This window comes from Coffea arabica, chromosome 5c, assembly GCF_036785885.1.
Source record: "Coffea arabica cultivar ET-39 chromosome 5c, Coffea Arabica ET-39 HiFi, whole genome shotgun sequence".
In the NCBI taxonomy this organism is placed as follows: domain Eukaryota; kingdom Viridiplantae; phylum Streptophyta; class Magnoliopsida; order Gentianales; family Rubiaceae; genus Coffea; species Coffea arabica.
In genome coordinates this window covers 46,674,588-46,699,865 of record NC_092319.1, presented here as the reverse complement: position 1 = coordinate 46,699,865, position 25,278 = coordinate 46,674,588, and the positions used below count along the sequence as shown (strand labels likewise).

Here is a 25,278-nt window from a genome sequence, read left to right as displayed (position 1 = left end):
TTAAAAAGTCCATCAGAGAAGGATGATTGTGCTAGCTTTAATTACACATTTGTTCTAACATCAGTGCTTACTTTCCCCACCCAAATTTGTGTCTAAAAGCAATGAAATACCAAGTTCGCCCGGTATAGTTCTCACATCCATCGAAAGTATCTGACAACTACAATCAAGCTATAGAATACCAGTGCTGATGTTCTTTCTTTTCTAGCAAATTTTTTTTCGGAATATGGTCGTGGATACCTACTCGGTTATTTGATTGATGTTCTTTCTTTTCTAGCGAATTATTTTATGAATATGGTCATGGATACCTACTCAACTGTTTGATGTCTCATAGCTATCAGCTTTTATGTTCTCTTGATAAACATGCATTTATCAAACCTAAATGAACCCAAAAAAAATGGCATGTATTCATGAATTTTGCAATTACTATGTACCGCGCCCTCCCATTCCCAATAATCAGAAGATCGTATACCATTTCAATTGTAATGCAAATTGCCATTAGGGGCAGAATATGTATAAGTAAAACTTTGTTTCCCTTTAGCCTTATCAACTAAATTTGTGTCAATTATGTTCATGTCATCCTCTACTGATAAGATGATAGACTTGTTTCTGCTCAAAAATTTTTATTTGATACATAATTTCAGGAAAAATAGTAAGCAGTTCCCACGTAAAAAATGAGACTTGAAAACATTATTTGGACGGTATCAAGACATAAGAATAAAGGGGTCAAGAAAAAAACAAAAAAGAGAAACGGAAAGGAAAGATTCTGAATCCATTAATTTGATATCAGGAAAAAGCCAGACATCATAGCAAGGCCATATGAATCATATGAAAACTCTCACGCTTTTCATCATCTTATACTAAGAGGAAGAAAATGAGCTCAATATAGCTAAACCTCAGGTTGTGATGTAGGTACATTGCAGCCATATGTATCATATGAAAATTCTCATGCTTTTCACCATCTCATGCTAAGAGGAAGAAAATAAGCTCTATACACCTAAAGCCTCAGGGTTGTGTACATATGTACATTGCAGCAGATATCGTCAAATCATATTTGACATAGTGCAACGTAAGCTTCCCACTATCTTATCCAGTATAATAATAAGAACCTGCGTACATGACCTCGCCTATTTGGCTCGACCAATATCCTTCAATTCTATAGGTATTGAGCCCCATAAAGTATAGGCTGTAGTCAACAATCTCTCCAAGGCAACCATCAAGAAGAACGAACCTAGACTTGTGGCCGATCATATTTATTCATCTGATATAGAAATCTGATGAGGTACGCAATGAGATGTGGAGTGAACTTCAGTGAGTGCATGATCCTATATAAGCTTCTTACAAAGTTAGAAAAGGTTTCTGACAAGTGTTCAACAGCTCACAGAAACTTCCAAAATAGTCTTGAAGTTGAGGACTCACCGAAGTCATGAACTGTCACTTGCAAAGCCTTTTAGCCGACAGATTTAAGTATAGATGAGGATAGTAGCAAAACCAATCATTTGTTTCTTGCGGTTTCTTTCATGAACTGTCACTTGCAAACCTCTTTAGCCGATAGATTTAAGAGTAAAGTGAGGATAGTAGCAAAACCAGTTATTTCTTTCTTGCGGCTTCTTTCTTTACTCGGTGCATTCTCTCTTAGGTCCAGTGTTTGAAGATCGACCTTTGAAGGTACTAATCTTGCTTCCTTATATATTCTTACTGTATTTTGAGAGAATTATGTCAGTTTTGCTGTCAATCCTTCATTTGCATAGATTATTTAGTGTTCTTTTTTATGCTAATTCTATAATTGCTCATGAGCTATGAATTCAACCTCACTTGAATGATCTATAAATTATTACTTCCTGAATGCAAATAAGATTGTTTGCCATATATGGCTGTGGATTTCTTGAAAGAATTTGGAAAAATGTTCATTATTGAAATTAATGCACGTTTAATAATTGCATTTTTCTTGCCAAATTTCATTTAAATGATCTCTGATTTACATCTTTCTGAATTTGATGATTAGAATTGTCAGCTATGCATGCCATCCAGTTGAATTCTTTCATGGGAGAATAAATATTGTCAAAATTAATGACACTGCAATATATTTCACTGCGTTTTTTCTTGCCAGATTTCACTTGAATAATCTCTAATTACTCTTTTCTGAATTCAGTTAGGACTTTCTGCCATACATGCTAGTAAATTTCTTCAAAGAATTTTGAAAATGTACATTATTGAAATTAACGCAAGTCCAATATATTTTATTGCATATTCCTTGCTAGAATTATTCACTCACAACCCGATGTCTTTAAACCTCTTCCACATGAACCAAGTTTTTTCTATGCAAGTATGCATTAGTTAAAAGAAATGGTGTATAAATGATAATTAATTAATGTTTTCATATTTTTCAGGTCAAATCTAAGCAATGGATGCAGCTGATCAGGTTTTGAACCAGTCTGATCGTGAAGATTTTCAAGATAGGATCAGTGACCTCCCCAGAAGTGTTCTTACTCACATTTTATCTCGCCTTACGACTAAGGATGCAGTGGCAACGAGTGCTCTGTCTAAGACTTGGAAGATGAAGTGGACGTGCATTTTTAATTTGGACTTCAACGATACATCCCTCTATTCTCACAGGGTAATAAATAGGGAAAGATTTGTTTCATTTGTCGAAAAGGTACTTCACCACTGCGGGAATTTGAGAATTCGTGGCTTTCATCTAGTATGTTCCAAGAGCTACAATGCATGCCAAGTTACTAGATGGATTTTGACTGCACTGAGGCAAGGCGTCAAGAATTTTTCCCTAGATTATCCAAGTGGAAACTTCTCATTTCCAAGCTGTTTTCTAGGCTCGGAGTCATTAGAGGAAGTGACGATTTCAATTCCTTGGACCGTTGAAATTTATCCAATTACTTCATTCAGAAACCTGAAAATCTTACGTCTCACCAGAATGAAGTTCGAGAACATGGATTATCCTCACTCGACCGAACTATTCTTCAGCTTCCCAGCCCTGCATACATTTTGCATCCGCCGCTGCACCTGGATGGGGATAAATGTCATTAAGATCGAAGCTCCTTCTCTGTCAATCTTTGAGGTATGTCGGTGCAGGTATGGGAAAGGAGATGAAAGTTGTGAAATCCAGATTTTAGGAGGAGCCCCCAACCTTTCACATGTGAAATGGGCTAGTAAAGATTTTCTTGAAAACTTCGTTCTGCCAACCCCTTCATCAGTTTCTAAAGCGGTGCTCGACCATTTTAATGTACTCGAAGATCTCTGGGTAGCTGGAATTGGAGCTGTGAAGCTTTTGTTACTAGTGTCTAATATTACCCGTCTTGAGCTTTCCATTGATATGGTTGAGGTAATTTTCTCATCTTCGCTTGGATCAATCCGGCTTTAGATTTCTTTAAATAAGACAGTATCTGAGCATTAATGCATTTTTAAGTTTCAAAAATTTGAAGGCAAAACCTGGGAATTTTACTTAACTCATTTAGACCTGCAGTAACATTAATAACAAGTTAACAGCGAATAAATAAATATACTCGTCGCATAATTTCGATTTTATAGAGATACAAATGATACTAATTACATCTCCTGTCCATAATGCTTATTCAATTAATATGTGTTCAATTTATAATACTTCTCTTCTCTTGAACAATGTGGCTATTTTGGAACATCTATACATAACAATGCTTGCGCCTCATTTAATTTTATCAAGGCGCTGGACCGATCTGGAACAATGCGTTACATCCCCATGCTTGATCAGGTTATCTATCTAAAATTGGATTCACGTTATTCGGGTAGTACCAGAGCTCTGATGAGTTTGCTAAGGAAGACACCAAATCTGCTGTTTCTGGACATAGAAGTAATCAGACTCCAGATCCCTCCTCGATCTACTTTCCTTATATTATTTCGTTAACTAGGAAAATTTTCCTCAGTATCTAATTAATACAATACGCATTGCTCTTACTACCAATTAATCTACTTGTCTTCCTATTCATGTTACACGATTTTTTTTCTTTTTTATCAGTCAAATATTGCTTGGAAGAACGACGATTATGAACTAATAGGGACATTGCCTCCGTGCGTCATGTGTCGCCTTAAAAAAATTGATCTCACCTATGGTTTTGGGGCCGCAATAGGGTTTCATTTGATGAGACTTCTACTGCAAAATGGGCATGATCTTCAGCTGATGAGTGTCCATCTTCCTAAACTTTCCAGATGTGCTAAGAATCAGATCATGTTGAAGTTGATCATGGCTCCCCGAGCATCTCCATATGTACGTATTCATACAAGTCTGATAGATGATGATGTTATCATTCATGAGCTTTGTAATTGACAGCAATACTACCCACCTGACTCCTTTTTTCGGGGTTTCATCTTCTTTTGAACTACTGTATTCTTCTTCTCTCATTTATATATATATATATATATATATATTTCTCTTATTATTTGTGTGAGGATTTGAATGCAAGCTTCAACATTGGGTATTGTTAGTTAATGTAGCTAGTATTATTGTTTGCAAGAATGAATATATTGACGAGTCGATTACGCAACGGATCTTCTGTACCACACTCTGTCTCATACTCTATCCCACCCCTTCTAAATTTGCTAAGTGTCCTTTATAAACCAAATCTCTAAACCAACCCAACTCAAACCATATTTAATTAATTAACCGATTAATCGAGCTGAGAAACTTAATCTCTATAACCAAAATCGATTAAAATAAAAACCCAAAAAACAAAATTAGAGATTATAGAGATTAAGTTTCTCAGCCCGATTAATCGATTAATTAATTAAACATGGTTTGAGTTGGGTTGGTTTAGAGATTTGGTTTATAAAAGGACACTTGCCAAATTTAGAAGGGGTGGGATAGGGTATGAGACAGGGTGTGGTACAGAGGATCCGTTGCGAGTCGATTATCAGTCTATTCTATACAAAAGCAGGTGGTGACTTGAGCTACTTAACAGGTAAAAATTCTAATGAAATATTTACATTTTGTACATAACTTATGCATCCAGCAAAAAGTAAGGATAACAAAGGAAATTAACTTTTTGTGGCTGGAGACTAGCTTATTTGTTAATCTTCCAAATTGACTATCATATTCTTCTCTTGATTAATATCATAATTATGTGCTTAATTAGTTTTCTTATTACTTTTTTTGTAGCATGGATTATCCTTCTTGCTAACTAAATACACCCAAGTTGTAATTTTTTACCCGGATTTTGCAAGTCTTTTACTCATAAAAACCTTTCATATATAAGGCTTTCAAAATCCATGTTTTTTTTTTTCCTTATTATTCTTGTTTTCAGAGTTTCTCGTTAACAAATTTCAAGATGAATTCACTGCTTTGCACTACAATCGGAACCAAATGTGGAACTAAGGATTCTAACAATCCTAACAAATCAAAAGTTAAAAACCAAATGTGGAACTAAGCCAGGACAGGGACACACATCTAATTCCACCTTATCGAATACAGTTCGAATGTGATTAGATTGAAGTAGTAACAAAAAATAAAAAATAAAAAATACAAGACTGCAAAATCACCGGCCAATCTTTATCTATATAAATTTGAGAAGGGATTTTTAGCAACAAGCCTCCACGAATCTTCCCACTATCAATTCCATTTTTCTAGCATTTCACATTTAATTTAATTTATAAAATATATTCCTCTCAACTTTCATATCTACTCTTCACATTTGAAATTATTGGTTACTTTTTAAAATCTTTTCATTTCAAATTGTTGGTTAATATGCATATTATCCTATTTGAACTTCAACCCATCACGTTTCCGATTGCCTTACGTTATTTATGATTCTACAACAATTAAAACTTCTATAAGACCATAAGAAGAGATAACAAATATAACATCTTTTCATGCTTTCTTATTAATTTAAATAAGTAAGATTATTTACACTCCATTTTTGTTATTCACACTTCAATAATCATTTTGGTTATATAATTTTCATTAATTAGACTAAATGATAAAACAAGTAGTGGAATTGCAAATAATAAAAAATGAAGTGCAAATAATATTTTCTTAAGTAGGAAGTGGCTTTCATGCCTTTCTAATTTAAAAAAGTAGTGACTCCACTTATATAGGAATTTGGTTTGAAATTTATTAGTGGGAGGGTAAACAAAAAGAAAGTATTGCCAAACTTAGTCAAAGTAAAAAAGTAAATGACAATATTTTATCTTTTAACTTAGTAATCCTAAGTAAAAGGGCAAAATTAAATAAATAAAATATTCATGAAATAATGTTGTGGATTTAAAAAATCAAGAATGGTACCATTCATGAAATCCAAATTATGAAATCATTAAATAAAAAATAAAGTACTACTAGCCTTTTAACGTGATTTTTTTAAAATATTCATTTTTGATAAAAAAAAAATAATGATAATAACAACATCACTTCTACCAAAATTTTTTTAAAAAATAACATTATAGTTTAAAAGAAAGATATAGAACATTCAACCCTAAAATACTACTTAATTTGTATATATCTGGCCCAAATTTGACATTAGATTTGAATAAGAGTGCAAAACCAAAACACTAAGGATAACTTTTGGTACCATTAATTATTTATGTATTCTTATTGCTGTCTTCATATGTAAATATGTATTTGCTATGTTAAATATATATATTGATTGTAGTACTTGAGGATATTATAGATATTATCAAATTTTCATTTCCATTTTTAGATACTAATAATTGCAACAATTGTAATCAATTTTCAATTTTAGATTTTCATTATGATAGGTAAAGTTAAATATATTGGGTTGCAGGGATATGAATTTAGAGGTTAGGTATAGGGGGAGGATGGAGGGAAGAAAATGTTAAGAAGTTGAAAAGTGGCAAGAAATGTTGAAGAAGAAATATGGGTTACAAGGATGAGCAAAGAAGAGAGAAAAGAAGAAAGGGAATTGCAGAGATATGACAGAAATGAAAAAAAAAATAGAGAGAGTGGTACCATGATAGAAGATATGAAAGTCGTAGGATGCATCTGATGACTAGGTGGCGGGTAAGAGAAGAGGGAAATGATGGTGATTTTTAATAATTTTGAAAATTCTAAAAACACATATTATGGAGATTTTTTTTTAAATATACGTTAAAGTTTATGAAAAATGCTAATCTAAATGCAGTCAATAATTATAGGGGCACAAAATAGGAGAAAGATTTTTTTTCTAAAATTGGAAGAAAATAAATTGGTTATAATTTATTTTTTTATATTATAAGTATTGATATATGGGTATAATATAATATGTTTTATTGGATATTGATAAATTGACTTTTAAAAAAAAAAACTCTTCTCACCTTACCACCCAACCTAACCATCTCTTTAAATGTGCTAACAATTCTTTTATCATGTAAAACATTAGAGATTAGATTTTTTTTCAAAATATTAAGCATCACTTTTTTAAAATTTTTAGTATATATATATTTATTATTCTATACCATAATATATATATACAATATTATTTTGATTTGAAATATAAACCCGTGCATAGCACGGGTGAAAACACTAGTTAGTAACAGAAACGGAGAATAACAAAAGACTCCAACCATAGTAGTATTTCTAGTTAATGTACTTATCACTTGGAAGAGTGAAATCTAAAGCACCCTAAAGAAACAACTAGGTTGTCACACACAGTCACTCAACTATTCATGGCAAAATGACTCTCCTCACACTGCCAAAATCTCAAGAAAATTCAAGCTGACATGATCGTCCTGTAGTTTTTCTCCAAATCATCAGCATTACGACTACCTACCTCCATTGATTCCGGGATTCTGCCATTGCTCAAGAAAACAACAATGTGAGCTTAGCAACATCACCTGCCATTTAGCAGATCGACGAAATTAAATGATAGCCAAGCAGTTTAAGAATTATATTTTAACTTTAGGACATCATAAAAGAGTGAAATTTGAAGCATCTCACAGAAAATAGCCAAGTTGTCGTGGGTATTTTAGTCGATGAACATTGCCAAAATCACTTTTTCCCTCCATTTCATCCAATTCTCAAGAACATTTTTAATTTGACGTGTGTATCTTCATTAATATTCCCCACCTAACTCCCTTCTTTGGTGTTTTATCTTCCTTTTGAACTCCTGTGTTCTTCATCTATATTTCTCTTGTTTGTAAAAGAATTTTAATGTAAACTTTAAGATTGGGTTTATTATTTAATGTAGTACTACTGTTTGTGAACGATTGATTGATGAATCGCTCATTAGCATGCAGGCAGGTGAGTTTTAGCTACACAAAAGGTAGTTATTTAAGGATCATGGGAGTTTTTGGTTGAAGTTATGGTGCTTTCAACAAAATTTACACGTCCAGTGAGAAACTGAGGAGCAAGGAAAATTTATGTGGCTGGATTAGTGCCTTATGTCAATCTTCAAAAATGATTATCTTATTTTTCTTTTGAGTAATGTCATAATAAAAAATGTCTAATTCACGTTTTTTATTATGTAGCGTAACTACCGTTAACGATCGATCATTCTTCTTGTTAACAAAAACAAATCCAAGTAATTTGTTGGCTTGGATTTTTACTTACAAAAATCTTCCATATTTTAAAATGCTTCTAACTTTTTAGAATGTGTAAAAGTTGAGCATTAGTAAAATAGTTACATGTAATAGGTAGTTACTATGTTTTGGGCTTTTCTAAGGAGTTTTTGGCCAAAGTAATCTACTTCTTAGAAAATAATTCCAAAATAATACTCTTCCACTTTTTATTCTCTTGTTAATCCATTTATTGCCATGTGGGCTCCCCATCAAAAGAAAAGAATCACTTATAATTATATGTTATATGTTTTTTTCTATTTGATGCTTTATAGGAACGCTATAGCCAAACCAAGAAAGGAAAATAAATCCATATTAATTAATGCTTTAAAATTATCAATTATCGCTTGAATTGCAATAATTTTGTAGAAAAATTTACCCTTTCATGAAAACAATAATACCATATCCACTATTGTGTACTCTTATGAAACCAAATAGCAAAATCATGTTACACATATATCCTATCTTCTAACAATTTGCTTTTGTTTTTTGGCTGCCACTGTTCCTTCTTAACAATATTCTTGATTGTTATATCACAAGTTTCTTTCTTTATTTGTTGTTATATGCAATAACATAAATGATCAACTATTTTTTTTTGTCAAAAAGATGATGAACTATTGACTTTATACACTTCAAGAAGTTTGGGTGACACAGTAGTAAGTATTTCAAGATAATGACCATAATTTAATGTGAACTACAAAATTCCATTTTAAAGGAAAAGAAAAATGACAAGAAAATTTTTCTTGTCATTGTTTGACCTATTATAGAGAATCTAAGTCATGATTAGTACCAGATTTAACACCAACATAAGTTAATAGTTGACATTTGGAAGAGTTTTCATTGTGCATTCTAAGAGTGAAACATCATGAATTAGTAAAACAGATCTCCAAAGATTTCAGTTTATCTATATGGCAAGAATTTTTTTAGTTATTATGACTATTTAAGAAATTTTCAAATATATTAAGAATTTTCACGAAGTAGACAATCTATAATAAATAGAGAAGAGTTTTTATTTACTTTACAGATTGTAGACAATTACTAAGATTTGAACTAGTAAAAATAATTGCGGATTCATCTAATGTGAATTAGCAAGAGTAGTTATTAACATTTTTAATAGAGATTGTATCTCCCAAAAAAAGAAAGAAGATAAGAGAAAAAGCTTAAGCATGATTAGATTTCCAAATTTGAAATCCACATAGCAACGAATAAATTAACTAGGAAATAAATTTTGGAACTATATTAGTTTGAAAATATTTTTTTTTTAAAAAAAGATTATTGTGGCAATAAGCTCCTTTTCTAGGTTCCAACTTGGTACTAGATCTATAAACGGGTACGCCAAGGTGATTTTAAACCAAGAACATAGAAGTAAAAGATCTTTTGAACTTTATTTCTAAAATAGAAATGCCTTTATTCTTGATACAAATTTTAGTATCACTTCTTCAATATAAAAAAATCACTTTTATATCTTTTTCTCCCAATTTCCCTTGTGACATTTAAACTAATAAAACTTACAAAGAAGCTTCTAACGTGAGGGGAAAAGAAAGGCATTCTAATTTGCTATTCCTTGACCATGCTGGTTAGCAATCGCATAAATTAAATCATTACGATGACCGTATAACTATTCTACACTTGCATTATTACAACTTTGTAGGAAAACCAAAAATGCATGTAATCATAATAATTTTGAGCAAATCCTTACAACTAGGATTATCATCATTGTGAGCAACTGGTATTCATCATGAAGATGGGAATTGAGCAACCGGTATTCATCAAGAAGATGGGAATTGCTTTGGACTAATGTCCTTTGAGTTGCATGAGCGAAAGTGAAGGTACCCAAAAACAGATGAATTTGTTTACAGGGTTTTGCTGCAGAATAATTCAAGATGCATTCATAAGTTCAGTCTACAATGTGGGTCAAACACTAGATCATCTAATGTTGAATCATGGGTTCTGATGGCAAATGCCCGCAATGTTTAACAAATTTATCTGGGCTCTACCCTCGGTCCAAGAATTGATATACCACGGTGTGTTTTTAATTGCAAAACACTCTATAAGTTGTCCAGCAGTATCATGATAAATGTTCCTATGTGCTCCTTGGTTTGTTTTCCTAGTCTAAAAACTCCACATCTTGATCGTGTTAGAAGTCTAAATGACGTATCTGTTAGGAAACTAATTTCTAGCTGTTTGGTGCTTGAAAATTTGTTAGTCATGAGGGATGAGACGGATAAGGTGACAACGTTTGGTATAACGGCACCTAAACTAAAACGTCTGAAAATATATTAGCTTGATCATAATTACGCGATTGCTCCTGAGAGACTGCTTGATATTGGTGCCCCTCCACTTTGAGTGCCAGGATGTAAAGGATCATGTGTCTGAGTGTCTCTTGGTAACAGACATTGGATCCTTGGTTGAAGCAAAAATTGATCTTGGTGTCTCTGTTGGTTTGAGACGTTGGAACAATGTATTCCGTTATCCTAAGGTAGTGGTTAAGAGTTTTGAAGCGTTCTGCAATGTGAAATTTCTCTCTTTATCAGGTCATACATCATCGGTAAGTTGGCCATTTCCTGTACTTGATTAAAGCAGTCTAAATTTAAATACATATTACAACAGTAGTTCACCTTTATCTCATCCAAGAATTGTCATTACTGGCGTCTAGTCTGGAAGAACAACTTTCAGCAACAAAGTCAGTTAAGTCTCGGCACTTGCTGTTCTTTATGGCATCATCTGCTGCCATATTTCCTAGTGAGTTCAAATCACTTAGAGGTTCTGAAATTTGTAAAGGTCAGTTTGGTGCCTCCTTCACAACCTAGACTGCATGCAATTGGTTGATCATCCGTACACATAATGGAAAATAGGAATGAACAGATTGACAATATTTACATTACAGATAAACATGTACACAAGTGATCTTTTAAGATAACAATTTATTCTTGGAATTTTGAAAGCAAGATTACAAGTTTGATGTAAAATATTCTTATGCTTTCTACTGGTATTGAATTAGTTCTCTCTTTCACTGTTGTGTGTTTTCTGGTTGTTGGAGTATGCCAATAGGATTCTGAGTCCTATATTGAGCTTGTTAACACTTCATGGAAGTGTTGACCCGAAGGTTGTTCCAAGATGTTTGCTGTCATCCCTCATAGCAATTTCAATTGACAGTTTCTTGGGGACAGATGATGAGCTTGCTATGCTAGAGTACCTTCTAAAGAGTGGTAGAGTCCTAGAAGCATTAGAATTGCATCATACTGCTCATGTCATGTGGGAACAAAAGAAACTGACTTTGAAGCAAAATTTTGTATACTGCAGAAGATATCTAAACTCTCCAGAGGATCTGAGATGTGTGAAATCGCATTTTCTTGAGATCTTCATGAGCTGCACCTTATATCTGTCCATATAAAAAGTGGGGGTTTCTATTGGTTTGTATCAGTTTCAACTATCCTGCGCAGTCGTATTTCCTATTGATGACCATTGTGCATGTTCCATCTTCTTGTTGCAATTTGCAGAGAAGGTGTTGGTACAGCATTTTCGGTCAGCTGGTTCTACAAGTCAGGGAAGTTGCAGATCTCACGAACGTATTAAAATTTTCTGCAGCGAGATTAGCTCATTGGGCTCTTGAGTCTCAGAAATTGGGTTTTCGGTTACATGGAAGGTTAAAAATGAGGGAAAAAAATTTGGTCCAATAGGAGGAGGCTTCAAACTTCCAACACTCTTGTATATGGACAGAGATGCTGGAAAACAAGTAGGAACTGGAATTTATCAGTTATCACTGTGTATTATTCTTGGAACTTTAATTTCAAGACTTACAGATGTTGAAGATAAAAATTGCAAAAGCTGGATTGTCATCTTTTAAAGGAGACACCAAGTGCAGTAGGACTATAACTCCTATTGAGTTCCTTCCAATAATAGTTTCGAACATTTGGTATTATTGCAGTTGCAGCACAACTTGGAAACATCTAAATCAGGCAATTCGGATTCGGTTCTTACGGAAGAATCAGGCCCAAGACGTCAGAAGGTCTCCAACAAGGGGAAGTTTACCATGGGTTTGATACGATGAGCAACTTGGCCGTCATATTCTTTTTTTCCTACCAACAAAATATGCTGTTTTGTCAAAAAGATTAAAATTCTTTTATACCTTTGTGCTGATGTGCCTAATCTTGGCTTGTGTCAAATTGTTTGGGAGTTTAAAAAAAAAAATGGAATGATTTTAGATATATTGAATATGAATTAACTTTTTATGCACTGACGCCGACAGTATAGTGATCTTTTTATGTTAGCAGTTATGGATATATACCAAATGCAAATGTTTTAAATATCAAATTTAATTTCATGTTATGTTATATAGCACGATCTAAATCTGATGGTGTAAAAAAATTTATACATAGATAAAACTTGCTCATTGGATATTAGTATTTTGTTCGTTCAAATTTTTTGGATAGGTTTGGCATTCTCAAAAAGTTTAGAAGCTTAGCCTCATGTTTCCTTCCATTTCTCTCCATGTTTCGGCAGAATCTCTTCTTTAACAGTTCGTCCCTCCACGTTTTCCGTTTCTTTACTTTTCCTTCCACTTTAACACTCCCAAACGGGGGAATTCTTAACTTTTCCATTCCTTTCTCTTCTTTTGTTTTCAAACCCTTCCATCCAAACTAAGGCCGTTTGATAATTTAATTTAATACTTAAATTTAATGGATTCATATCATAACATGTTCATACACGTTTAATAACAAAAAATATAACATCTGAATTAATTAAGTGGTACTGAATTTTCTAGGTAAAACTTATTCCAAAAAAATAAATAGTAAGTTAATCACTTATTATTTAATATAATATACACTCAAATATATCGGATTTAATACTTAACAATTCAGTAACTTAACGGCTTCAGATTTCATATTTCAAATTTCAGTTTTCATACTTTAATTTTATCAAATGCACCCTAAATCTAAAAAAGTCCCAAAACCTAGTTTAACTAGTTAGAAATCAATCAAGTGACCATGAATTCTCTCTATATCGATTATCAAGCTCTCTTCTTCATCACATCCCCTTGTAAATTGGGATCTCAATATTTTTGTTCATTTGAGGCAAATCCTTCAATGTCCATACCTATCTTGCATTGTTGGTTAGAAATTTTGGTTTTCATACTTTAATTTTATCAAACGCACCGTTAAGTCTAAAAGGGTTCCAAAACCTAGTTTAGCTAGATAGAAATCAATCAAGTGATCGTGAACTCGCTCTATGTCGATTAATCAATCTTCCTTCTTTATCAGATCCCCTTGTAAATTGGGATCTCAATATTTTCGTTCATTCGAGGCAAATCCTTCAATGCCCATAGAATCTCCTATCTTGCATTGTCCCCCGCACAGAATGTGGTCAAAGTTGCTTTCCTTTATAACAGATGTAAGACTAAAGTAACAGCATATAAATTTCCCTCTTCTACCAAAAACGAAAAAAAATTACTACCATCCGAGCTTCCCTGCAACCAATTTAGTCTCTGGAAATTTCAGGACAAAAATGTAGAAAAACTCTTCAGCCTTAACTTCATTTATACATTAAGAAGAAAAACTCTAATTACAAAATTCCGGGTGTTGTTGCCACAAAAATAGTAAAGCATCACCTTACAATTCGACCTCTCACTAGCAAACTCAAAGGTGAACTCGAGGGCTGTGCTGCAATTGGAACCAAGTACGGAACTAGGTAGTCTAACAAATTCAAGGTTTAAACCAAGAACTATGCCTGGCCAGGGACACGCATCTAGTTCCACATTTCCAGTGTTGACCATTATCCATAACCATCTTTATGGGCATATCATTTACATTTTGGATATTATAAGGTTGTATTAGTAATAAACAACAGCATGCAAACAACAGGACTTAGCAAAATCCGTTAAAAAAAAAAAAAAAAAAAAAGTCTTAGCAAAATCACTTGCCATCGAGCAATAGAAATGAAGAATAACAAAATAGTCCATCCATAGTATTTCCAGATAAGTGAACACTTGAAGAGTAGAATTTGAAGTACCCCACAGAAACAACTAGGTTGTCATAGAGATTTTGCTCATCCATGGCATAATAAATCTCTCCTTGCATTCTATCCCAATTGGCAAAATCTCAAGAAAATTGAAATTCACATGCCTGAGATGTTCCCGGAAACCTCAGTATCTTTTGAACTGTCCTGTAGTATTTCTCTAAATCACTAGCATCACGACTACGCATCTCCATTGAGATCCCAAGACTCTGGCACTGCTCAAGAAAACAATACTCAGAACTTAGCAACATCACCTGCCATCCGGCAGACAAAATTATTGACTGCCAAGCAATTAAAAAGTTAGATTTTAACTTCAGTACATCATAAAAGAGTGAAATTTGAAGCATCTCACAGAAAATAGCCAAGTTGTCATGGACATCTTACTCGATGAACATTCCCAAAACGACTTTCTCCATCCATGTCATCCAATTCTCAAGACAATTTAATTTGACATGCCTGAGATGCTCTCTGGAACCTCAGTATCTTCTGAAGTGTATTTTCTTTCTTCAACTCATCCACATTATAAGTAAGTAGCTCCATTGATTTCAAGACTTTGGCATTGTTTAAGAAATATTTCACCATTGTCCTTTCATATTTCACACATCCAAAGCTGCCAAGAAAAATTCTTGTGAGGGTTGATGACACACATTTAGGCACCTGTTCAGGTTCCCTCCAGTGGATGAAACGAGCGTTCACATGAAAAGTCTCCTGGTTTTCACAAAGACAGATATTTAAGTACAATTTATACACACCCTTCCCCACTTTCCACTAAAGGGTGAGAATTAGTTCGAAACAAATCTTCTGCAAAGTAGTATTACCAAGGCACATACCAAATTTTCCGCTTGTTGAAGCAAATCTTCTAGTGCAATCCAGTCGCAGTAACGACTTTGCAAAACCAATCGTATTAAATTCTGAAACCTTGTAGATATCCAGTAATAACTAAGAACCTGGAGACGAAAAAGTAAAAATCACTTTTTTTTCATAAAGTAACTTGGCCATCAACTAAAAACAACAGAGGGGGATAGTCAATGCATGGACTTCTACTATCAAGGGTCAACCGATTCATTTGCTACTCCATATTGGATCAGCATAGGAGCAACTGACCTCAACTGAATGATACCGCAGGCAAAGAATTTTTGCATTGTGCAGTGACATGAGAAATCCAATCACAGAATCCCTGTAACCCTCATTGTACATCAGCATTTTCTTATTGAAAACATCGACCTTTGCTTCAACTAAGGAGGTTAAGTCTTCTACCATGAAGTTTATAGATAGATCATCAAACAAATTGAGACACTGAAGAGCAGGGGCATTTATCTTGAGTGCGCGGTCAGAATCATCAGAACAGGATCGAAAGTCTATGGTAAGATGCTTCAGTGTGGGTGCAGATATAGTAAAAGTGACCACATTATCCTCTCTGTCTCTTACAACAGTCAACTGTTCAAGCACCAAACAGCTAGATATGAACTTACGGACAGAATCATCACTTTGATACTTAACGGAAGTGAGGTAAAGAATTTTGAGGTTTGGAAAACTACCGGAGCTAGTTTCATTGATCACGACATCACCAGAGAGGTTGAGAGCCACTAGAGTCTTGCAAATGAAAAGACTACTGCCAGGCAGCCGATAATCTAGACCATGGCCATAAGTGGTCAAATCAAGATCTTCAACGCCGCGGCCAATTGCAGTCCTGATCCAATTGTTAATATGGTTTTGACCACAACGTTTACCGCACTTGAGACTGAGTTTCTTCATGAATGTAGCCGCAGTAACTAGGAAAACCCTGTCAACAAAATTTACAAAAGTTTCTCTTTTTCCAGCATCTAGTCGACGATTCCGACGCCCAGAAGGGCCAGAACCACCCGCTGGAAATAACCCGTCATCAAAATTGAAAATGGTCATCTTAGCCCACAGAAACCGCCATTTTGTTGATAAAATGCTGGTTGCAACAGCGTCATTTGTGGGAAGGAAAGAGAGGATGTGAAACAGTACCAGTTCTGGTAAATCGCTGATCATATCAATTGCGGGCTCTGTTGTTGATTCATTTGACAGCTTTTGGCGTTTCGGCTCTGAATTTTCGGCAGCAGAGGGACTCGCGAAGCCCGACTTGATTTGCCAAAAAGGCAGCCGCAAGATGTTTTTAACCATAAATTGGTAATTGAGCAGTTTGTAAACAGGAGGGTTTAAGGGAGTTGACTAATATCTCTCTTTCCAGATTACCATTTCACTAAGCGCTGCCTGGCTCCTAAATTGTGGGCGAAGGAAGAAAGGGGGTTTTGGAAATGGAGAAGGAGGAGGCCGCACCACTTTTCTGTCACATTCATTCTATGGGCTCTGCTATATTCGCCTTGTATTTCTATTGCTTTGTGGAGTAGAATTTTACTCTTCTTTGACATCTAACATTAAATGAATTGATTCTTTAAGGTCTGGATATCTCGTCAGTACAATGGAATGGAGCACTAAAGATCCTGGCGAAAGGCTTTCGCAATCGCAGGTACGCTGGCTGTGATTGGGAGGTGCCCGCCCCACCCAGATACATGCCTGGTTGGACCGGACCGTGGTGGTGATTGTGAGATGGAATCGGATGTGATGGATCTTTCTCCTCTGCGATTTTTGACGACAAGGAATTGTACCTCACGACTGTGCTTCTCCCCCAAAATCTCAGTTAACACGTACTACAGTAGTTAAAAGCAAAAGAAGTCCCCTTTATCTAAAAGGTGCGCATCGACCCGATGCGTGTTATCACATCTTCTATTTGCAATTTACAGCTCAATCAATGAAACGGGCCTACGGAGGTTTGCGGGCAAATGGCGATAAAACATGGGGAGATGCGACTTTCGACTTTGGGTGGACTTATTTTGCCTTCGTCCGTTCTTCAATTCTTCGGTCCTACTAAAATTGTAAGCTTATAATAACAATAATAATAATGTTACGTGACTAGCGCGATAACTAACGCAATAAAATTGCTTCTCAACCAATCTGGACACAGAGGGAGGTGTGTCGTCGTCATCAGTCCTAACTATTCTGAACATCAAATTATTGCCACAATCTGCTGTCACAGCAGCAAGTGCGTGCCCACGAAGTAGGCAGAACAGAGTAATAGTACATCACCCTTCTTCTGATCACAGATAAAATAAATTTGCTGTGGCTCTCTCTCACTTTTATAATTCTAGAGGATGGATCCGCGTATCAGGTTGCACTTGGGAAAAGTTCAGATCATTAGCATTTCTGCATCTCCCGCTCTGCCAAAGAGATAACGGGGACTTTCTGAAAGCTCTCAGCATCCCAAATTCCGTCACGTAAACTTCGCAACTGGCAAATTTAAGTCAATTGACAAACTTTCAAAGGCCTAATTACATTGCAACATCTGGGTCAAGCCTTCTTTGGATCGCAGCTGCAGCCTAAATTACAAGAGTAGATAAGCGGAGTTATTAATGCCAAAGCGGAAAAAGAGTCAACTTTCTAGTCAATTGACAGTCGCATATAAGCATAATTTTCTTCACCTCAAAGTTGCCAATCTTGTATTGGTATGCCATCTCTTCCTTGAGTTGAGCCTGCTCTTTCATCGCTTGTGCCTAGGCATCAGCATGAAAGAATATTAACAAAGTGCCCAGAAGAATATCAACATACCGCACACAATTGAAATATAATAGCAGGACGATATTCTTGATTTATCAAACGAACATACCATTCCACTTTGCATCGAGCGCTTCAACGCTTCAACCTGTCCTTCCTTCTGTCTTTCACGTTCTTGCAGCATTTCTAACCTGTAATTTATGATACGCTTGTAAAATACTTTACGTTAGACCTGAAGAGGTGGTCCAATTGGAAACAAACTCTGCTGATCACGCTTAGTGAATCTCATTATTTAATTGATTGCACCTAATGAATCTAATCATCAAATAGCAGAAATTTGACAACCAAATTGATGACTACAGGAATAGCAATTAACAGTCGGAACAAACTCATCAATCGAAACTATACCTGCGCTGTTCTTCATCATTAAATACAGTACGTTCTGTCACCCGGACTTTCTTGGAACCTCTCTTTATTTCCTTTTCCATCTGGCGTCTGTGATAAGCATCGAGATTGTAATACCTGCATCAATAAGTAATGTTAAAAGAAAAAGTTATCAACAGAGAGATCACATACTTAATGGCTGCTAAATTATCAAACATTAAACTTTTAAGGTAGTACAGAAATAAAAAGGAAAAATGTTCAGAAGGAAATGAAAGCAGCAGCCCATTTATAAGTGAAATCAGGCCTGCAACTGCAGAACAAAGTTTTCATTTGCACACAAACATATTAGAAATGTACAACAGTGCATTGCGAATCAAGATATGGGTAGGGAACGTGAAGACTAAACTTCTTCCCTCTTTGTATAAATCGAAAATAAGTGACAAACTAACATAAAAAAGTTAAATGAGCAAAAATAAATGTGTCTAGTTGAGGAACTCAAACAGGGAAATTGCACAAGTAAACTCCAGTTCTCAACAATTCTATGCACTGGGCTACCTGTACATTTTTATCTAAGCTGTCACCTTCTAAGACACAGATGAATAGTCTCAAAACTAAATTGCTCAAGCATTGCCCTCAATAATTATTTATCAATCTATATATGAATTAGAAATTCAAGTTCATTGGTATCCAACTTTGGCTTGTAAGGGAAAAGCTGTCAAAGGAAACTCTACTTTGCCTGCAACCAAAGTTTCATGGTTATCTAACTAGAGAATGTCCTGTACTAAGAAGTATCAAAATCCATCAATGCACCCTAGAACAAGCACATCTAAAGCAATCTAATCCCTGACCCAAAGCACAATGTAACTCTATATCACTAGAAAGGAAAAAAGATAATTGAGAATGCTGTAGACCCTTACTTTTTAGAAGGGAATGTAGCAGTATTGTGATCTTCCATGAATCTGCAGACACAATTTGTTAGAATCTTCACGAAGATTACATTGGTAACTTGCTTGGTAGGAAAATAGATGAAAAGATAAACAATTTACATAAGAATACAGCTATACCCTATGATGCATATAGTGAACAAACTTGTATACATTAACTGTTCGAGAACATATTGGGCACTCACTCTTTAAACATTTGCTTCTCCTCCCAATTTGGAAGACTTTCCAGATTCACCTATAAAACCAAAGGCATATCAGCATAATCACTCAGAACTGACAATTGAAAATTGTTTAACTATAGTTGAATGTCCTAAATCACAACTCAACCATGTACATAAGGCACATATTTTATTCAAAATAAAATCAAGATAACAGGAAAACCTTCTTCACTTCTGCTAACCATGCAGTGAACTCAGGTCGCTTATTCCTGCAAGAAAAAGGCATCCAAATAACTGATAAATTAGCAAGCAACACCTGTGTTAACAGGCACAAAGTGGAAGGAAAATGAACACAATTGTTCTCTGAGAATGACTAAAAGCATATTCCCCTAAGAGGAGTCATCATTATCTAGCAACAAAAGCAAGTCACCAGGTGATGTCTCAATCAAGAATCAAGATTGATCAACCACCTAGCATATCGGAGACTGTTCAGACTACAGGAGTGATGCATACATGGTATCTTCAGAATCCAAACAGCCTAATATGCCACAGTCGTTCCCTACCCAAAATGCCATTCTCTAAACTATTATACCAAGCTGTGCGCCATCATTCTAATAAAATGCTAGTCAAGCTCAAGAACATATATGAATCCACAATTAAATAGCAAAATAAAAAGCTCTCTGCCATTGTAAGTCAAGCTACTGAAAACCCAATAAAAGAACGAATTTTACCGCAAGCATTAAGCTCCAACATTTACGCGATAAATGCTAACCCTAATTCTTCAGCAATAATAACACAAAATAGAGAAATGGAAGTTGAATGAGCCTACCACATATCAGTTTCTCTGATAATCCCATATTTGCCCCATAAATTTGTGACGGCTCCTGTTTTGCCTTTATCGCTCTTCTTCTTCTTCTTCTCCTCCTCTTTCTTCTTTCTTCTTCTTTTCTCTTCTTTCTCTTTTCTTCTCCTCTTCTTCTCCTTCTCCTTCCTCCGCCTCCGCTCCTTCTCCTCCCTCTTCTTCCTCTCTCTCCTTTTCCTTCGCCTCCGCTCGTCCTCCGACTCCGAATAGTCCTCGGAGCTTCCCGACTCCGTATCAGAATACGAATCCGAGTCGGACTCCGACTCAGATGGTGACGTGTAACTATCGTCTTCATCATCTCCCGCTTTTCTACTTGAGCTTCGGCTTCTCTTCCTGTTGCTTCGGTCTCTCTTGCTATGTCTGCTTCTTTCGGACTTTTTGGACCCTTCATCGGACTCGGACCTAGACCCCGGTCCGGATTCGGACGTACAGTCGCGGCCTTTGTTAACCGGTGCTCCGTTTTCGTCTTCCGGAGCTTTGCTTCGGTCTTTCCCCATCTTCTCAGCTCGGGTCTACAACCGCGAAAGAACGGGAGATTATCGGGTGCCTTCTGGAATTTGGCGGAGCGTACTCCCTTATATAGCTCTCTGCTTATTCATTTTTCTTTTCTCTTTCTCTTTTTCCTTATTATAGGTCCTTTTTTTTTTTTTTGGGGTTCTGTTGGCAATTTTTCCAAATGATATATTACTGCCACGCGCATCTCAATAAATATTTCTTGCTTGCCCCTTTTAGTATTGCTGAATTTTAAGGTTAAAGTCAGGATCAATTTAGTACAGTATATTACAGCAACCAAATCCTAGGTCATTATACCCAATTCCCTTGCTGAATTGCGGCGGGATGGGAAGCCTGTACAAGTATTTCATGGCAACTTTATTTCAATTCAAAAGCTGGTAATTAATTCAAAAACAAGTACTAACAGTTTTTGCTGATTTACATTTATTGTTCAAGTGTATACATTTGTTGCACTAATTCTACACATTTGCTGTTTATTGTCTACATTGCATTCCACAATTATTGAGGCCCGAAATCCACTGCATCCCTTAGCCGTACATGTCTATTTCAAACCTGGTAAGCCTGCCTATGAAAAGCCACACCAGACTTGTATCCTTCAGCAGCTGACTTATAAGGTGCTGCATCTCAAAAAAGTTATGAGCTTCTCCAAGAGCCGCGAAAGTAAAGCAAAATGCATGTTCCAAAACTGCGAAAATTTCTTAGAATCATGTGAAGTTCCCAGCTTCCTTCATCTCATGGCAAGTATCTTTTCAACTTTTGCATCTTCCTCGACACCATCCGCTTTCATGCTCTCTAAAACCCAATCAACATCTTTCCTGTCTCTAATATTTGCTTTAATTAACGCATGATACAGGTTTCTATTTGCTGGAACAACTGTCCTTAACGACCTCACTAAAGCCTGTACCTCTTCAAGCTCTCCTCTATTGCCAAGCCAATTCAATATGTTGAAAACTAATCTAGGTTTTGGATCCCATTTCGGGTTTTGCTCTTGTACCGCCAGAGCTTCCTTCATGCACTCAAAGGCCTTCTCCATGTTACCTTTATTCATATATCCTCCAGCAATAATCCCCCAACTGTTTGGAGTTGGCACTTTCCCTTTCTTCACAATCTGGCGAAGCATGTCCTCAGCCTTCTCCGTTAGATCTTTCTGACAGTACCCAATTAGTAAAATGTTCGGCACTCTGAAATCATACGTGTGGCAAGAAGACTCCCACTCCTGCAGCAGCTCTTTGGCCTTTTCAAGTTCACCAAGCTTCACTAAAGCGCCGAGCATCGTGATGTAGTCTCGGTTGATTTGCTTTCTACAGACAATTTTTTGAACACCCCAGAGTCTCGTTACCTCATCCAAATTCCCTAGTTGCCCATGGAGTGAAATCAAGTGATTGTACCCCACAGCATTTTTGAGTAATGTATCTTCCAATTTCTTTAAAAAGACAATTGCTTTCTCCTTCTGGTTATCTCTAATGTAGTAGTTGGCCACAATGGAATAGGTGGTCCAGTCCATGGAAATGTCAGGTTGGTTCTCCATCTCTTCCAAAAGCTCCTCCAAGCTAGTAAGATCAGACTTCTCCCCATAACAGTTTATGCAGATTCTATAGCTAAAGTTATTAGGAGACACACCATTCTTCTTCATCTCTGCCAACAGTTCAGGGACTTTATCTAGCTGCCCGGTTAGTTTGTAAAGGCACATGAGATTGTTGTAAACAAGAGTTGACGAAGCATAACCGATCTCCTCCATCTTTTGCACATGTAAAAGAGACTTCTCTAGGAGTCCTTCACGAACATAACAGTTTAAAAGAGCGCCATATGTTTTGTCATTCTTTTCTTGGTCTTTCAAGCTGTCAAAGTAACGCTCGGCAGCATCCCATCCCTGGACCACGCCAACCAGATCCACATGCACGGCACAATCACTAGGAGAAAATGTCCAGCGACTTTCATGACTCATCCATTCAGAAACCTGCCAAAACAAGCATCAACCACCAAAAACCTTTACAAACACGGAAAAATTACTACACCTAGATAAAACATCTTGAAAAGACAAAGATATGTAATTCAGGCAACATACACGACTATAATTTGAAATAAGATAGTGAAAAATTAAGATAAAAGAATTAAGGGGAAAACAAAAAGAAAGATAGTCCTACTGTCATCATTAGAGAAAATCTTGCCGGCTCAGTTCCCAGTACCACTCTATGTTCAGCTGTTCCTCATCTGTCACCTTTATTCACTTGCAGGAGAAGTGAATGACCAACTTTTCTCATTGTTTATACAAAAACTAACATTAACTGATTTAAAATGCCAACAATTGGCAAAAAAACTAATTTAAAATGGAAAGACCCCGTCATTACAGATATCATACACACAGTTATTTGATGCCATTACTCCTTTCAAGCGTTGAGAGAAAAAAAAAAAAAAAAAAGAGTTATCTTTAAGCCCCCAAATAGTTTTATTTTCACCCAAAACATCGTGCAAAATCGAACTAGGTCATTAAACTACAAATTGAATTCTATACAGCTTAGTTGCTTGTATGACATGATTCTTCTGCCCTATCTTATAACTTATCTATGTTGTATTTATTAAGGGAACCATCAAGCACATTTTTCAGTCGCAAAATAGTTAATCCTAATTTCATGAAAGGTACTTAATTTCGTACCATTTCTTTGCACCTTACAGTTCAAAAAAAAAAAGATAATTTAACTGCGATTTACTTCATAAACTTTCAGCAGCTAGAATTCCAACTGCTGCTTATAGAGCACCAATAGCAGAACCCTCTTGAGAACAGAAACAGAATGGCCCAAATTAAAAATCCCACATTTCTTTTTTGTCCTAAAATTAACCTAAAAAATTTTCTATGATCCAAGTCAAAAAAAAAAAGTAAGCTACGAAAAGCGGTAAAAAAAAATTCCATGGTTATACCTGAAGGGCCTGAGAATAACGCCTGCGGCTTCGGAGATCATGAATAATCCTCTGAAGCTCAATCTTTTGGATCTTTCTGCCCTCTTCAACCCATTGATCGAGGACAGGGACTACAGCGGAGGATTGTCTGAGAGGACTAATTCTGGAAAATAAATTATTACTCTTGGATGAATTTTTTATGGCGGTAAAATGGAATCTTATTCTGAAGAAGGAAGGGAAATTACTGGATTTTAACAAATCTGAGTGCTTAATTACGTTTTTAAACATGGTGGGATTAATGGGAAATTGTCTATGGGACAGGGAAATTGAACAGTGGTCTAAGTTTATGGGCATGGCGTAATTTGGGAGCCCGCAATGGTTGCTTTTTGCACTTTGGAATGGGGCTAGGGGTTTAGGAGTTTAGGCCGCTTAGGGGTTTTCATGAAATGCGGCGAGAAGAGAGCAACGGATGACTTTTTTTTTTTTTTTTTTTGTCGAAACGTTAGTTTTATATCTCACCGTAAATTTTACATTATTTGGATAAAGGTCCAATCAAAAGATAACCATCCTATAAAAAATTATTGGTGGCTAGCACCTAAGATTGGGATTTACCCATTCTTCATCTAAAAAGATGTTTAGAGCATGTAAACTCAATTTAATACTACCTACTTTTCCTGAATTAACAAAAGAGAAAGAACACTTGTGAAACAAATTACTTATGAACTGGATGTCTTCTATTAGAGTAGCCATCAGTTGATTGCTGTACCTTGCATCTTTTATGCACTCCACCAACTCCCTATTATCTAGTTCCATCTTGATACTCCTCTATCCTTGGTTGGCTGCATTCATTAGTGCTAATCTCACTGTAGCAGCTTGGTCATGTAGTGGATCAGCTGACATTCTTTCCTTCAATGCCCAATTTGCTTGAATTTGTCCCATGGAATCAGTTTCTGTGATTCCAATTCCCATTATTGCTTGTCTTTTATCTTGATGAGTGTGGACATTGATCATCAAACTTGATTGGCTCTCATTTTGATCTTGCTCTTCCACAGTTCTCTGATGTATTTCTGTTTCCTGAGTGTTCTTTCTTGATACCTTTCTTTGGTTGGCCTCATCGAACTCCATCCATTCTTTCATGGCTTTGTGAATTATCTTGCGAGGTTCCCTATCCTTGTGGTTAAACTCTCTATCATTCCTGACTTTCCATATCTGTCATAGAATGTTGATGGTGTGGTTCACCTGAACCTCCCCTCCTCTGCTCTCTTGAGCTTCTATCATTGCAGGCCACCATTTGATGAAACAATCCGACAGCTGTTGTATTCCATCTCACTGCACTGGTGCCATCTTCCATATTTCCTTAGCTTTGGTGCACTGGATCAGAAGGTGTCCAATTGACTCTTCCTTT

The 25,278-nt window shown here is 35.8% G+C and overlaps 4 protein-coding genes across 8 annotated transcripts; 1 reads left to right on the top strand and 3 right to left on the bottom strand.

Annotated features, from left to right (window-relative positions):
- Window positions 1–2,401: 2,401 nt before the first annotated feature.
- Window positions 2,402–4,312, top strand: LOC113689603 (F-box/LRR-repeat protein At3g26922). Its single transcript, XM_027207359.1, has 2 exons — window positions 2,402–3,334; window positions 4,004–4,312. Exons 1-2 carry the CDS (start codon window positions 2,402–2,404, stop codon window positions 4,310–4,312), a joined length of 1,242 nt encoding a protein of 413 aa, XP_027063160.1.
- Window positions 4,313–14,469: 10,157 nt separating this feature from the next.
- LOC113690387 (F-box/LRR-repeat protein At3g59190-like) lies at window positions 14,470–17,331 on the bottom strand. 5 transcript variants are annotated; one of them, XR_003448429.2, is made up of 4 exons: window positions 15,646–17,331; window positions 15,372–15,488; window positions 14,894–15,249; window positions 14,470–14,756 (listed from the first exon to the last, which is right to left on the bottom strand). XR_003448429.2 is itself a non-coding variant. In XM_027208251.2 (4 exons), exons 1-3 carry the CDS (start codon window positions 16,687–16,689, stop codon window positions 14,974–14,976), a joined length of 1,437 nt encoding a protein of 478 aa, XP_027064052.2. In that variant the 5' UTR covers window positions 16,690–17,331; the 3' UTR covers window positions 14,470–14,822; window positions 14,926–14,973. The 5 variants fall into 5 exon arrangements, 4 of the variants coding, with proteins under 4 accessions (XP_027064052.2, XP_027064054.2, XP_027064053.2 ...); XM_027208251.2 differs by having other exon boundaries at window positions 14,470–14,822; window positions 14,926–15,249; XM_027208253.2 differs by having other exon boundaries at window positions 14,470–14,795; window positions 14,926–15,249.
- Window positions 17,332–17,479: 148 nt separating this feature from the next.
- On the bottom strand, window positions 17,480–21,081 carry LOC113690389 (uncharacterized). Its single transcript, XM_027208254.2, has 8 exons — window positions 20,433–21,081; window positions 19,827–19,872; window positions 19,631–19,680; window positions 19,419–19,460; window positions 18,526–18,639; window positions 18,230–18,308; window positions 18,045–18,116; window positions 17,480–17,942 (listed from the first exon to the last, which is right to left on the bottom strand). Exons 1-8 carry the CDS (start codon window positions 20,960–20,962, stop codon window positions 17,895–17,897), a joined length of 981 nt encoding a protein of 326 aa, XP_027064055.1. The 5' UTR covers window positions 20,963–21,081; the 3' UTR covers window positions 17,480–17,894.
- Window positions 21,082–21,373: 292 nt separating this feature from the next.
- LOC113690386 (pentatricopeptide repeat-containing protein At4g21705, mitochondrial) lies at window positions 21,374–24,394 on the bottom strand. The gene is made up of 2 exons (XM_027208249.2): window positions 23,895–24,394; window positions 21,374–22,935 (listed from the first exon to the last, which is right to left on the bottom strand). The coding sequence occupies exons 1-2, from the start codon at window positions 24,225–24,227 to the stop codon at window positions 21,706–21,708; spliced, it is 1,563 nt and encodes a 520-aa protein (XP_027064050.2). The 5' UTR covers window positions 24,228–24,394; the 3' UTR covers window positions 21,374–21,705.
- Between the last annotated feature and the right edge of the window lie 884 nt (window positions 24,395–25,278).

What these genes read in the sequence shown, in the direction of transcription:
- LOC113689603 (XM_027207359.1), top strand. Translation starts at nt 2,402, where the DNA reads ATGGATGCAGCTGATCAGGTTTTGAACCAGTCTGATCGTGAAGATTTT. An exon ending in TTTCCATTGATATGGTTGAG is followed by an intron (nt 3,335 to 4,003) that starts GTAATTTTCTCA and finishes CTTTTTTATCAG; the next exon opens with TCAAATATTGCTTGGAAGAA.
- LOC113690387 (XM_027208250.2), bottom strand. Translation starts at nt 16,689, where the DNA reads ATGGTTAAAAACATCTTGCGGCTGCCTTTTTGGCAAATCAAGTCGGGC. An exon ending in TGCGGTATCATTCAGTTGAG is followed by an intron (nt 15,489 to 15,645) that starts GTCAGTTGCTCC and finishes TTTCGTCTCCAG; the next exon opens with GTTCTTAGTTATTACTGGAT. An exon ending in TTCAACAAGCGGAAAATTTG is followed by an intron (nt 15,250 to 15,371) that starts GTATGTGCCTTG and finishes TGTGAAAACCAG; the next exon opens with GAGACTTTTCATGTGAACGC.
- LOC113690389 (XM_027208254.2), bottom strand. Translation starts at nt 20,962, where the DNA reads ATGGGGAAAGACCGAAGCAAAGCTCCGGAAGACGAAAACGGAGCACCG. An exon ending in GAGAAGCAAATGTTTAAAGA is followed by an intron (nt 19,461 to 19,630) that starts GTGAGTGCCCAA and finishes TTGTGTCTGCAG; the next exon opens with ATTCATGGAAGATCACAATA. An exon ending in AATGATGAAGAACAGCGCAG is followed by an intron (nt 18,309 to 18,525) that starts GTATAGTTTCGA and finishes CATAAATTACAG; the next exon opens with GTTAGAAATGCTGCAAGAAC.
- LOC113690386 (XM_027208249.2), bottom strand. Translation starts at nt 24,227, where the DNA reads ATGCCCATAAACTTAGACCACTGTTCAATTTCCCTGTCCCATAGACAA. An exon ending in GTTATTCTCAGGCCCTTCAG is followed by an intron (nt 22,936 to 23,894) that starts GTATAACCATGG and finishes TTGTTTTGGCAG; the next exon opens with GTTTCTGAATGGATGAGTCA.